Source organism: Letharia columbiana, assembly GCF_014066305.1.
Source record: "Letharia columbiana isolate WasteWater2 chromosome Unknown Sc0000047_s0, whole genome shotgun sequence".
Lineage (NCBI taxonomy): Eukaryota > Fungi > Ascomycota > Lecanoromycetes > Lecanorales > Parmeliaceae > Letharia > Letharia columbiana.
The window spans coordinates 338,738-352,754 of NW_023501091.1; the positions used below are offsets into that span (position 1 = coordinate 338,738).

At 44.0% G+C, this 14,017-nt stretch overlaps 6 protein-coding genes across 6 annotated transcripts; 3 read left to right on the forward strand and 3 right to left on the reverse strand.

The window, feature by feature from the left end:
• Positions 1–83: 83 nt before the first annotated feature.
• HO173_010328 (uncharacterized protein) lies at positions 84–1,621 on the forward strand (the record flags this gene model as incomplete). The annotated part of the gene is made up of 2 exons (XM_037312214.1): positions 84–604; positions 655–1,621. 2 exons carry the CDS (start codon positions 84–86, stop codon positions 1,619–1,621), a joined length of 1,488 nt encoding a protein of 495 aa, XP_037161008.1.
• Positions 1,622–2,039: 418 nt separating this feature from the next.
• Positions 2,040–2,552, reverse strand: HO173_010329 (uncharacterized protein; the record flags this gene model as incomplete). Its single annotated transcript, XM_037312215.1, has 2 exons — positions 2,040–2,416; positions 2,468–2,552. The coding sequence occupies 2 exons, from the start codon at positions 2,550–2,552 to the stop codon at positions 2,040–2,042; spliced, it is 462 nt and encodes a 153-aa protein (XP_037161009.1).
• A 494-nt stretch (positions 2,553–3,046) lies between these two features.
• On the forward strand, positions 3,047–3,950 carry HO173_010330 (uncharacterized protein; the record flags this gene model as incomplete). Its single annotated transcript, XM_037312216.1, has 6 exons — positions 3,047–3,076; positions 3,136–3,189; positions 3,256–3,351; positions 3,402–3,581; positions 3,631–3,778; positions 3,841–3,950. 6 exons carry the CDS (start codon positions 3,047–3,049, stop codon positions 3,948–3,950), a joined length of 618 nt encoding a protein of 205 aa, XP_037161010.1.
• A 599-nt stretch (positions 3,951–4,549) lies between these two features.
• HO173_010331 (uncharacterized protein) lies at positions 4,550–7,308 on the reverse strand (the record flags this gene model as incomplete). Its single annotated transcript, XM_037312217.1, has 4 exons — positions 4,550–5,038; positions 5,088–5,630; positions 5,692–7,065; positions 7,117–7,308. The coding sequence occupies 4 exons, from the start codon at positions 7,306–7,308 to the stop codon at positions 4,550–4,552; spliced, it is 2,598 nt and encodes an 865-aa protein (XP_037161011.1).
• Positions 7,309–7,592: 284 nt separating this feature from the next.
• Positions 7,593–10,203, forward strand: HO173_010332 (uncharacterized protein; the record flags this gene model as incomplete). Its single annotated transcript, XM_037312218.1, has 2 exons — positions 7,593–7,610; positions 7,657–10,203. 2 exons carry the CDS (start codon positions 7,593–7,595, stop codon positions 10,201–10,203), a joined length of 2,565 nt encoding a protein of 854 aa, XP_037161012.1.
• A 63-nt stretch (positions 10,204–10,266) lies between these two features.
• Positions 10,267–11,596, reverse strand: HO173_010333 (uncharacterized protein; the record flags this gene model as incomplete). Its single annotated transcript, XM_037312219.1, has 6 exons — positions 10,267–10,361; positions 10,415–10,473; positions 10,528–10,948; positions 11,001–11,085; positions 11,233–11,299; positions 11,352–11,596. 6 exons carry the CDS (start codon positions 11,594–11,596, stop codon positions 10,267–10,269), a joined length of 972 nt encoding a protein of 323 aa, XP_037161013.1.
• Between the last annotated feature and the right edge of the window lie 2,421 nt (positions 11,597–14,017).

A 14,017-nucleotide genomic window follows, 5' to 3' on the forward strand; every position in this document is an offset into this window, starting at 1 on the left:
TGTTGGCTTTTTGCATTCGCTACCAAAACCACACTCATTTTCAGTCAATGCATTATTGATACCCAAAGTATAGCTTGGCGACCATGGGCTTCTTTGACAGCATTCAGAAGCCCGGCTTCACAGCGGCCAAGGGCAAAAATGTTCACATCAAGCAGGAAGTTGTGAAGACGGCTTTGAACCCCAAAAAGACATTCGTTCCATTTCCACAGCATCTCAAAAAACGCTCTTTACCAGATAAAAAGGCTACGGTGTTGGATAACCAGACTGCCAAACTATCTCCCAAGTCTCGAGCCCAAAATCCCCGGAAACGCCCAGCTTCGACCCCGCAGCGTCTTGAATCTGATAGTGACGATGACGTATCTGATCATGATCTTGGGGATGCAAGAAAACGAGCACGGAGAACTAGTGACGTGGAGCCCGATCTAAAACGGCGGATCCGTAGCAGAAAGGCCTTCTCGGAGGAGGATGGTGGGGTGTTTCCCATGGTCCATGCAGTAGATGTTGCTTCTCTGGGCAAGCCCACGAAATACAAAGCCGCCTTCCCGAATAACCCGCAGGCTATCGAGATTCATTTGCAGTACCCGTCTGCTTCTCAGAGCGAGAAGTATGCCTTTCATCGACATGTCCAAAAGAGGATATAGCTAATGATCGCAGATACGAGTTGGTTGTGCCAATCCTTAATGATGATTTCAAGGCTTTGGAAGACATTAGAGAAGTCATGGAGACCATCATCAGCAACTACCTTCCAAGCGCTGAAGCAGCGAAAATGCAAAATGACAGCACGGGACTGATTAGGCGACTCAAGCGAGCCACGGAGAGGCGTGCCGGGAACGAATACACGGTCTTTGTGCAGGAATGGAATGACACCTTGGTTGATCTCAGGAAAAACGGGACTATTTCTAAGACCATCGACGAATGGAAAGTTGTCGACCTAAAATTGCTCGAGCGAATCCTGACACAAACCTACTCACGAACAGTTTCACCTAGGGTACACACGTTACGCCACTACCAGAACGGGACGGATAATGTGTACGGCGAGCTACTTCCCAAATTCATCTCCCTAATTCTCAAACAGGACGTCAAGATGATGTCCGATCAGATCTTTGTTGATCTCGGGTCCGGAGTCGGGAATTGCGTACTTCAAGCCGCTCTGGAGGTTGGATGCGAGAGCTGGGGCTGTGAGATGATGGACAATGCTTGTGATCTTGCCGAGCTTCAGGAGAAGGAATTCAACGCTCGGTGCCGGCTATGGGGTCTTTCCGCGGGTGACATTCATCTTGAACGAGGCGATTTTCTCAAGAATCCTGCGATCCTGAAGATTCTCCAGAAAGCAGATGTAGTCCTTGTCAACAACCAGGCATTCACTCCGAACCTGAACGAAGACTTGACAAATCTGTTCCTAGACCTTAAAGAGGGAGCCAAGATCGTGTCACTCAAATCCTTCGTTCCCCATGGGCATAAGATCACTTCCAAAAATTTGTCGGCTGCATGCAATAGACTCGAAGTCGTCCAGAAGACTTATTTCTCGGCCTGCGTGAGCTGGACTGAAACTGCAGGCACTTACTATGTTTCGACAAAGGACAGCTCTAAGGTCCAGGCCTTTGCTGAAAAGAACATGTGAGCGACTTTCCAGGATGGGGCACGGAAAGCCTATCACAAGCACAAACAGAGAGTATGGTCAGTATTATCTAAGGTCTAGTAGCGAAGCTTTTGGTACTGCATAAACTTGGAGTTTAGCGGCTCGAGAGATACCCAGGAGCATTCGAAGAGCATTGGATGGCGGCATTTTCTCCGAAGGCACGATTGAGGTTTTTCATAGACGCGTGCATTGGTCAGGAAAATTTGGATCCATCGTTCATAGCATCAGCTTCCTGTCCCATTCGTGCCATCCACCGATCGACCAACTCCTTATTCTCATGTCGCAACTTCTGAGAATGCTCTTCGGCCATGTTCAGCTGGAGCGTTAACGATACGGTCTCGTCATGCACGTCCTGCTGATCAATCAAACACGTCTCTCAACAAGAACAGAGCGCATTGACTCAAACCTCTAGCAATTTCGCCTTCCCCCTGAGTTCCTCATCTCTGTCCCTCATCCCCGTAGTCAACATCGCTTTCTCCTTCGAAAGCTCGCCAATACGTTTGCTGTCCAATGACGATTGTATTCTCAGCTTCTGCAACTCCTCTGTGACGCTCTGGAGCTTGGCCTCCGTCAAACCCCTGCTACGCTGAGCCTCACTCAAGTCCTGGCGCACTTTGGTGATTGTTTCTCCAGTGGTGGGACTACCGAGTACCGCTTTCTCTCGGCTTATCTTGCGGTCTTTGGGATTGGGTGACGATCTTGGCTCTTCTTGTAACCTAGTAACTTCTGCTGACCGAGCGGCTTGGAGGGTAGCTGTTCGATCAGCCAATTTGGCGTCTGATGCACTTTGTCAATTTCCGACATGGACTTCTAGACGGAAAAACAAACAGCGATTATATACAGCTTCATTTGCCTTCTCCTTCTTGTCCCTCTCATGCAGCGCACTCAGGTAGTCATCCCGCCAGGATGGCATATTCAGATGTACATGATGTTTTGAGAGTTGATCTGTTGCATGTTGGTAGACTTCTGTCTCCGTGATGGATTCTGAACGCTCGATACAAGTTTCCTATTTGCTTTGAAGCTCCATTGTGCTGATACATTAGATGACCGATCGAACGCACAAATGGCTGTGGGCGCGATTTCGATAGGGCTGAAGGATGATCGACATTTAAGTCGGTTTGGCTACCGTGACATGGCCGAGCAGGCGCAGCTCTTTGGCGTCAACTTCTCCGGAAACAGCCCAAATCGTCACCCTTCGGCTTTACTGAGGAACACGAGTACACCGCACTTAACGACTGCTGTTGATAACCTCCGTCTCAGCCAGTTGTGAGAACTCTTAGACAATAAAAGCAAAGCCCAGCTCTACTTTTGCTCAGCAGGAGGAGGCTTCAGCAAGAACTTCTAGCTTGGCGGGCGTGTTTAACCGTTGTTTTCATTCATCTTATCGTCTGAGAGTATTCGATCAACATGGCCTCGAGGAAGAAAGTCCTGCTTAAGGTACCTCTACCGCTCAGTACAAAGGTAATGGTCAATCACTAACATCCAGCCACAACTAGGTGATTATCCTTGGCGATAGTGGAGTTGGGAAGACTAGTTTGATGAACCAATATGTATGTACAGCAGGACGCATGGCCTTCCTGCGCAGCTTTGGCGGCTAAGATTCATCTTCAAATCAGGTCAACAAGAAATTCAGCGCGAGCTACAAGGCAACAATTGGGGCGGACTTCCTGACGAAAGAGGTCTTGGTGGACGATCGATTAGTCACAATGCAGGTGTGGGCACAAGCTGCTTGACGCTGTATCAAGGGCTAACTGTTGTCTAGCTTTGGGATACCGCTGGTCAAGAGCGGTTCCAGTCGCTAGGCGTGGCATTTTACAGAGGGGCCGATTGCTGCGTCCTGGTGTATGACGTCAACAACTCAAAGAGTTTCGATACTCTGGACAGTTGGAGAGACGAATTTCTGATCCAGGCCAGCCCTCGAGATCCCGAGAACTTCCCTTTTGTTGGTCAACCTCGAGCAGTCCTGCGTTTTGCTGCCTAACAAGACACAGGTTGTCCTTGGAAATAAAATTGATGTAGAAGAAAATAAGCGAATGATATCTTCGAAACGAGCCATGACGTTCTGCCAGTCGAAAGGCGGAATTCCATACTTTGAGACCAGTGCTAAAGAGGCTGTCAACGTTGAGCAGGCATTCGAAGGCATGGTGCACCCAAACTTTTCGTTTATGTCTATATCTTCGTGCTGACATAGGTACTTTCAGTAATCGCCAGGAACGCCTTGGCACAAGAAGAATCGGAGGAGTTCAGTGGTGACTTCTCGGATCCTATCGACATCCACTTGGACAGGGAGAGCGATGGTTGTGCGTGCTAGTCGCGCTTAGTCTCATGTGTCCTGGTTTCTGATCGAAATGATAGCCATGCATTTTCCATGAAGAGCATGGGCGGCAGAAGGTGCAGGTCTTTCACGCAGCAGGGATAAAGTATCTCTAATTGTGCACCAAATTGGAGGACTTAATGGCAGACCCATTCTGATACGAGACATCCCGTATTGAACAGATCCCGCATGTACATACACACCGAGGTCCTATATCATATACCCGGTTTATGACTCATACTATGAATTAGCAACCACGCACAGTGCTTGCCTTTCTTGGTTCGATGCTTGCAGACTATAATCTCGTAATTGCGCTGGCCAAGAGACTTGAGACAGAGCAGGTAACGTAAGCAAATCATAAAGAACGATAGCTCGTCTATTTGGAGCGTGCTTGGATCGAGTTTGAATGAGGAGAAGAAGTCGAAGAGTTTGTTCGATAGTGCCATCATCTTTGGATTCGTCCAACGCAGCATTTATACATGTGAATGCCGTAACCATGCACACCTTCAGTGCAAGTATGATACCAAATCCATGCAATAGAAACCTCTACGCCCTGGGCCTTGAGACAGAACCCCGTCCCTTTTGGATTCTCGTATCTATAACTTCGACCTTACGCCTTCCAACCGAAATTTGACATCTTTGAGCGCCTTAGTAGATGGTTTCCACTCGTCAAACTGTTTGATCAACTCCGTAATCTCTCCATACAGCTCTGTCCGCACGTAGTCCTCTTCCAATACACCCCGCATAGCAAACGGCAAAATGTACGGATTTTGTGACGTGGTTGCACCGTCGCGGTGGAATTGTGGAGAGATCTCACCGAGGGAAGTTGTTTCAAGAGCATGCTCGACAGCCAGATAATAACCAGCTTCGTCGTCATAAATTCTGGAATGTCCCTCACCGCCGTAGAGACTACCGGCAAGTGGGCTGCTCAGCTCTCGGATCACGCCATGATCTGATATGCCAAGATTACGAAGTTTCAACGCGAAGCCCACTAAGTGGGTAAGGAAGTCAGGGGCGTGGAGTCGGCCGTCTACGAAGACAGCCCGAAAGATATGTGGGTGGCTCACGCAGCCGAATGTAGAGGACTAAACGAATATGTTAGCTGGACTCCAAATACTCCACACACAAGCCCACCTCTAGTGAAACGAGCTGATCGTCTATACTGCCAACATAGACAACTTTTACCCCAAACCTCAAGGCAACGTCCAGGGCTGCTTCATAGTCCTTTGACACTTGACTATTGGGAAGTGCAAAATCGAAAAGCTCTCCAGCCGAGCCACTTATCCATCGAGACTTGTAGTCAGCGAAAGGGCCAAGATTGACTCCTGCCATAGCACAGACGCCAATCTTTGCGGAATTAACGCATCCGAATGCTATCAGTTTTGCAACCAGCATCATGGCTACAGGCACTCCTTGGCTGTGACATGCAATCATGACAAAGTCGGCTCTTCGTATTTTTTCGATCCAATTGAGCATGAGCTTCCACAATAGGTCAATGCGTTCTGCGATTTTGCCTTCTCCCTCTAGAGCTACCTTTTCGATCTCACATGAAAAGCCCTGATTTTGGGTCCATCTCTGAATGGCGCTGGCTGCACTATTGGCAAAACGAATAGACGTGCCTGTTGGTTGACCAAGGACGGAGCGAATCAACGGTGCCGGGAAATAGCCATGAACACCCTAAAGAAAGAAGATTAGCCACGTGAATGAGACCCACGCTCAACGAACGAGCCAAGCTTACAATGGCTAAAGCTCTCCTAACCCGTGGTGGGTTTTGAACAATGTCGACGTGCTTTGGTTCCAAAGTCGATCTCAATTGCAACAACCTGCTGATCTGCTGGATCAGACTTGGTCTTCCCACTGTACTGTATGTAGTTTTAAATGAAGGAAGAAGTAAATTCTCGGGCATGCCCTTTGATTTGGAACCGGCATCGACCTTGGGCTTTGTTTTCGAATCCAAAGGGATAGCGTCGGGGTTTGAATCTGATTTGGCATTATCTCCAGAGCCCCGAGGCTTCTTGGTATCCGCAGCTACTTCTAGTGATTGCGGCCTCTGTCTTTTGCTGACCTTATTTGGAACGCCTCCCGCTTCGTCTACTACTGCATTCTCCGGCTTGGATTGCAATGAAGACCCAGCAAGAGCCAATTCCCCAATTTCACTTCCAGGACGTGTCTTTTCGACATCACTCTTCGGCTGATCTCTGGACCAAAACGCCCAGCCATACGATGGTTTTGCACCATCTGTGGGTTGCTGAGGAGTTTGAGGGGTGGACATAGGACAAGATCCCGCATCGCTCACCTTTCCAGTTTGCGGTTCTGTTCCGAAGGAGTCGCGTTGTGGATTGGAAGCTACGCCAATTGCGCTTGCCGATGAGCTGCTTTTTGTCTGTGTGGATGCATTACTCCATAAGCTGAGCCAAGAGCGTGGGGCTTCTTCTTGCTGTGCAGATGGAGAAACAGGACTCGGCTCTGAATTTCGACGTGGTTTGGGGGATGCTGAACCATCTTGAAGAACATCTGAGATAAAACTTTGGGGGGTATTCTTACCCGCGCTACTGGCATCGTCATCACGCCGAGCAGTACTTGTTCCATTCTCTGTTACGGTTTCAGACTTCGAGAACCAATTCAACCAGCTCGTGGATTCGTTGGCAGCTTTAGGTACCTCTGACACATGACTCTTGGATTCTGGTCGAGTGTCGCAGTTTTTGGCAGTATTTTCCGGGGTACCGTCATCAGACTTTTCACCTTCTGGAGCCGTACTGGAGCCGTTTCGTGATTCATACTCTGTGAACTGATCTCTTTCATTCTTGGATGAACTCCTGTCCTTGGCAGCGCCGTTCGCAGGACCTATAGCGTTCGATGTGATGTGAAGTTTAGTAGTAGTGGCGGCTAGAGGCAAAGACCTGCTGGAGCTTCCTATACTTTTTGATAGGTAGAGTGCTGGGGATTTGAGAGGAGTTGTGGAAAGCTCTGGGGTGTGAGCCCGCGCTGACGCTAGAGCCTCAGATGCGGCCCCGCCTGCAGCTGAAATACTCTCTTTTGCTACTTGGGTGACTGGGCTGGACTTTTTCCCGCGTGGCCACGTTCCGCCGTACCATGTCTTGCTCGACTGAGGCTATAGAAGATTAGTCTCATTCCGGACAAGCTGACCATCCTATGCGCTTACAGAATTCGCTCCATTGACGGAGGAGTGGATGGGCTCGACACCTTCAGGCTTAATTGATGGTTTTGATTGTTCAACAGCAGCTTTGGGCGAAATTCTACTTTGTAATTCGGGCCCTTGGGGTAAGGGCGCTTCTGCTGATGCAGGTTCGGGTTCTGCCTTGGGGTTTGGCTTTGACCGTTTTCGAGGTCCCATAAAGCAAAGGTGGGTGCGGAGGATGAGGAGTCAGAATCTCTCGATCTCTGACATCCTCTCTCAGCCTTTGTAGACGAAAGATTCCTGCGTATTCAGGTGTGACTTTTGTATGTACAGGATATGACACTGGAGTGGATGCGGTCAATCATGCGGCTCTGCCTGATCCCTGCTCTAATAGCCGCGGCCCCCACGTCTTTTAGCGTGATGATCATCCCACGTCAAAAATTTGGCGAAGGCAAGAGACTGATTGTCCAAATTCCTCAGCAATACCCAACTTCAGCGCCATGGGGATTCAGAAAAAGGTGAGGTCGGTCGTTCATTGAGGATCCATTCTCTAACTATTAACAGCATGGCAAAGGCCGCCTTGACAAATGGTACAAGCTCGCAAAAGAAAAAGGATACAGAGCCAGAGCTGCGTTCAAGCTCATACAACTCAATCGAAAGTATGGCTTCCTTGAGAAGAGCAAGGTCTTACTGGATCTTTGTGCAGCGCCCGGATCCTGGTGTCAAGTCGCTGCAGAAACCATGCCAGCGAACAGCATGATAGTGGGGGTAGATCTCGCACCCATCAAACCATTACCAAGGACAATAACCTTTCAGAGTGACATTACTACGGACAAGTGCCGAGCTACAATCAGACAGCATTTCAAGACCTGGAAAGCGGACACCGTCTTACACGATGGAGCCCCTAATGTTGGCACGGCATGGGTCCAAGATGCATTCTCGCAAGCGGAGTTGACTTTACAGGCTCTAAAGCTCGCCACAGAGTTCTTAATCGAGGGTGGAACTTTTGTCACAAAAGTTTTCCGATCCAAAGACTACAATGCTTTGCTCTGGGTTTTCAATCAACTGTTCACAAAAGTCGAGGCGACGAAGCCTCCATCATCCAGGATTGTATCCGCGGAAATCTTCGTTGTGTGTAGGGGTTTCAAGGCGCCAAAACGAATAGATTCAAAGTTCCTCGATCCTCGGTCTGTCTTTGCGGAACTCTCGGATCCGACACCAAACAATGAAGCCAAAGTATTCAACCCGGAGAAGAAGAAGCGAAAGCGAGAGGGATATGAAGATGGAGATTATACACAGTTCAAGGAAGCTCCTGCGAGCGAGTTCATCCAATCGACAGATCCCATTGCGATGCTTGGATCCCTGAATAAATTGACCTTTGAGCAGCAGAAGACTAGAGACATCGCACTTGCTGCACTGGACAAGCTGCCGGAAACCACAGATGAGATTAGGCAATCCTGTATGGATCTGAAGGTTCTTGGGCGCAAAGAGTTTCGAATGCTACTAAGGTGGAGGCTAAAGGCTCGCGATACATTTGGCTTTCCATCGAAGAAGTCCGGCAAGGACCTTGCAGGTGAGGAAGTCGCGGAGGTCGAACCCATGGATGAGGAGCTTCAAATTCAAGAGGAGCTGCAGAGGCTCAAGGAGAACGAAGGTTCACGGAAGAAGAGAGAAAGGAGGCGGGAGAATGAAAGGAAGCAAAAAGAGATTGTGCGCATGCAGATGCACATGACCACGCCGACGGAAATTGGTCTGGAGCAAAGGGGTCCGAATGGCGAGGACTCGATGTTTGCGCTAGCGGCTGTGGACAAGGCTGGAGCGATCGAGAAGGTTGCACGTGGCAAGATGGCACTCCAGCTCCAAGCTAAACAAGCCTCGGACAATGATAGTGGTTCCGAAGCTGAAAGCGACGAAGAGGAGGATATATTAGACGAAGAGTTGGATGCCTTGTACTCCCAGTATCAAGAACGGAAGTCCGAGTCAGACGCAAAGTATCGTGCCAAGAAAGCAAGAAAAGAACACGAAGATCGCGATTGGGAAGGCTTTTCGGATCATGAAAAGAGCAGCGACGAGGACTTTGAACGAGACCAAAGCAGTAACGAATCTTCGGCAGAGGAAGACGAACGTCAAGATTCTCAAAGGCTCATCTACCCGCAGAACGGCTTCGCCCAAGGACAGGCTGGTCTTACACGTCGAGCCGCTTTGTTTTTCGAGCAGGATATATTCAAAGATATTGGCAATCTTGGTGCGGAAGAGGAGAATGACAGTGCCGTTCATCTTGAGGACGACGAGACGGACGACGGCCCCATCACTCAGGCTGTAAAGGCTCCCGCCATCGAGAAAGAATCCATGAGATTGAGCCAATTACCAACCGCAGAAGCAACTCTTCCTGGTGCGACAGATGGGCAAGACTCTGAGGAAAGCGAGGCGAGCGAAGACGAAGCGGAGAACAGACGAAAAGACGATGAAAATGAGACCGAAGGCGGCTTCGAAGTGGTGAAAGCAGGAGAAACTGATTGGGAAACAGAAGGCGAGCCACGAAAGGACGGGCGTCTCGACATTGACATTATAACGGCTGAGGCCATGACTTTGGCACAACAAGTCGCCTCGGGACAGAAGTCCACGCAGGACTTGGTGGACGATGGGTTCAACAAATACACCTTCCGGGACACTGATGGTCTTCCGGAATGGTTCTTAGATGATGAGGGTAAGCACAGTAAACCGCATCGTCCCATAAGCGCAGCGGGTGCGGCAGCCATCAAAGAAAAGCTTCGAGCTCTTAACGCTCGCCCAATCAAAAAAGTCAGAGAGGCTAAAGACCGTAAGAAGTTCAAGGCTGCCCAGAGACTGGAGAAGCTGCGCAAAAAGTCGGCCCTGGTGGCAGACGATGAGGGTATTTCGGAGAAAGATAAAGCTCAGAATATTGCGAAGATGATGAATAAGGCTGCGAAAAAGAAGCCCCAACAACAGGTGAAGCTTGTTGTTGCCAAAGGCGGTAATAAGGGCATATCAGGACGGCCACGAGGTGTAAAAGGCAAGTACAAGATTGTTGACGCCCGACTGAAAAAGGATGTTAGGGCAGAGAAGAGACTCGCGAAGAAAAAGCGTTAGCCTTGGCTACTGCGATGGGAGATCAGTTCTATAATAGTGGTCTGACACAAGGCTTGGTGCACTCTATGGTGCTTTTTTGAGCTCTGTTGAAGCCCAAGCCATATGTCGAAGAAAAGAATTCGAAGCAAAGAATGTGCCTTCGAAGTCCATATCGTACCCTGCGGAACTGTGAGCACTAGCGAAGCAATCTTGCCTCGAATCTTTGACCTACAATAATTGACACTGCAACATATGCCCTCGTCCGAGCTATCCTGTGAGACCTTATGATACCTTTCTTCTTGATCAGTCTCAAAATTTCGCCAATTCTAAGCACGAAGATCTCACCAGCATGCAGGGAGATACAACATATCGCCTGGATCAAGCCTTATGCGAAGTGGTTTGCTTAGAGATGAGAATCTGGTTGCATTCTCTTCTGGCTTGTCTGGATCCCATACAGCACAGGGCACTTGAGCAGGAGGATCGTCAGGATCGAGGGACATGTCTGCAGCATAGGCGGCAGATGGCATAAATTTCTCGTTGATGCAAGCCGTCTCCACTGGGGCCAATAGCACAAAATCTTTTGATCCAACTATTTGACAATAGATGTTTTCATAATTGTCTCTGTGCAAAGCTGTGGTGCTATGCTTGTTACCTATCCACAGATTGATCGCGTCGGGCTCCTTTTGTAGGGCTATTGACGCCCAGCGAATGTCTGCTTCTACATCACGGTACAGATGTGAGTATTCGCCGCGAAGATTGTCATTTTCTAAGAGAAATAAGTCAGTGGCCGTAGCCTTAGATTGAAGACATGGCCATACGGGCTTGCGAATACTTGACCAACTCGACCGTCGTCTGAGCGTTTGAACTTTGTAAGTAGCTGAGAAAGGTAGAAAACGGTTCGTCCTACGGCAATCTCGGAATCAGGATTTTCCTTCAAAGCAAGAGTTCAAGCAATGAGACAATCTGAAGGGGTCTTTCGCTCCCAGAGCACGCTGTAAAATTCAAGACTTATTCTAAAACAGGAACAAGTTTCTTCGAAAATGTAAATACCAATTCAAAAGGCTTTACGAAGTATGTCGAGCCGTCCTCGGGCCTTTTCTGGACCGAGTCCGCATTACTTTATCGACTTTTAGTGTCCATTCGACTGTCTAGAATGGCCTCGTACTGACCCGTGAGGTGTGATGGCTACTCCAACAGGAATGTCTTTCATAATATCCTGAAGGTAATGAGCATTCCATGTACGCACAGCAAGCCATTTCGAACAGCCTCGGCGCACAACTAATGGTCGATTTTTGGCCACGTATCTCATGAATTCGAGAGGACTAGGCTCTTCATACAAGACATCTATGTCGCCGTTGAGCTCGTGATATGTCGTCAGCATATCGGTCGTAGCCTCAGCTATTATACTTGACATTCTTTGTTAATGCCTCCTGAAGGGCTAGAGAGTGCGAGAATCGCTTCGCCATTAGGGAGGTTTATGTTGGTTTTGACGGCTTACCCCTATATTCTTAATCATTGGAAAATAGAAAAGTTCCCACAAGCACCCCCCCTCTAAAACCAAAAATTGAAATTTCTTAAATATCTTTACAACTACTACTCTTTATAATCTATAATTTTTATAATCTTTTCTTATAATATTAAATAACTAATTTTAAAATAATTAAAAGGTTTTAATTTAAATATCGTAAGATATAGTATAAATTAAGAATATATACTTTATATTAAAAAGTTATCTCGACTATTCTATAATCGCTAAGACTATTAATATTCGAATTATATAACTCTTAGCGTCTTAGCGATTATATAATACGTCTTAGCGCGTTTATATTAAGTCGCTTTTTTCTTCTATAGAACTCTATAGTTAATATAACTAAGTATTCTATCTTTATATTTTAATAGATTATAAATTTAAATTATATTTAATAATTATTTTAATAATAATATAATCTATCGCTATAATTATAATTATTTTTAAATATTTATATCTATTATAATAAAGATAATTATAATTATAAAAAGCTTTATTAATCTTTTTAATATAGAAAATTCTTACTTTAAAATAATTATTTTAAATTTAAATAATTATAATTTATTTATAATTTAAAAGTTAAAGACTATCGCTTAAACGCTTTTACTTTCTATTTAAAATAAATTAAATTAAAATAAAATATATCGTATTTAATTAAAACTATCGAAGTGTTAGAAAAGGGGCTTAAGGATTCTAAGTGAGAGAACTCTAGATTACTTAGCTTATATACGTCTAATATACACTTAACGAAGTCTTAGCGAAGTCTTAGCGAATAAGCTTAAGCAAGCGATCTCCCTCGAGTTTTCTTTACTTTCTTAAAAATTAATTTTATTACTAAATTAATATATAAATATATTTATTTTTCTAATTTTATATTACTATATAACTCTAAAACTCTTTAAATCTAATAATTCTAATTCCTTAATTCTTTTAAAAAATAGCGATTTAAAATTAATATAATAATTACTATTAGAATATAGTCTTAATATTTATAAAATAGATTATTATCGATTAATATAATATTAAATTAAAATATTATTATAATATAATTAAAGATATTAGAGCGTATTATAAACTCTAATAAAGAGATCTTTTTATTAGTTATAATTAATAATTTAATAGAGAAATCGAGTAGTAGTAATAATAACGATGTTATTATTAATAGTTAAGAGAGTATTTTTAATAATAAGCGAGATATTAATAAATAGATTAATAAATTTATTTATACTCTAATTAATAGAGTAGAGTATATTACTCGTTATCGAGACGTGTTTATATAAGAATATCGCCTTTAATCTTTAAAAGTGGAAATTATTTTACTTAAATAAGATAAAATATTTATAAGTTATAGTTATAATAGCGATAATAATATATTAAAATTATTAGCGACTTTAGAAAAAAAGAGAATTATAAATAATATTAATTTCGAATATAATAATATCGTCTAGCGACTTCGAAAAATAATTTAATTAGAGAAATTATTAATTTATTATAGAAAGAGTATTTAAAAGTATCGAGTTTTAATATAAAAGATAAACGAGGCGTTTCGTCTAATCTCGAAAAACTTTTTTATTAAAAAGAATAAGATTCTTTAAACTCGTTAATCTCTTAATAATAATTAGAAAAAACTATAAATTAATAAGAAGAATAGATTTTCGAATTATAACTATATATAATAGAAGTTTATTAACTTTCTATTAAATTAAATCGAAGATTTAATAAATCGCGGATTTAATATTATCTAAGTATATACGAATATTAATTAAAGATAAAATTAAACTATACGCTAATTTAATAATTATCTTCGATTACTAAAAGTGTTATAGTAAGCTATCGTAGTTACATGAGTATATGATTTTATCTACCTTCGTACCTGCTAAGAAGGTACCTTAATAAGAACCTTAGCTTAGTATTATAAGTAGTTACTTCTCAGTAGAAGAATAATCATCTTTACTATATATTACTTATTATACTTATATTTTTATATTACTCTTATAATATAATAGTAATATCATTATTCGATATTAATTAACTATCGAATAATTTAGAAGCTTTTCCACTATTATCTATTTATTTAATAATACTTTATTTACTTAATTCTTTATAGCTATTCTACTATTTAAGCCTTTCGCTAACACTCTTTAATTTTAAAACCTCTACTATCTTACTAATCTAATAAGCAATTTTAATCTAATAAAATATCTTCTTAACGTCGACGTTATTTATATTTATATCAATTAAAGAGTAATTATACTAGCCTTTCGAATCGACGACTTTATTAAAATAGCACACTTATATCTTAATCTA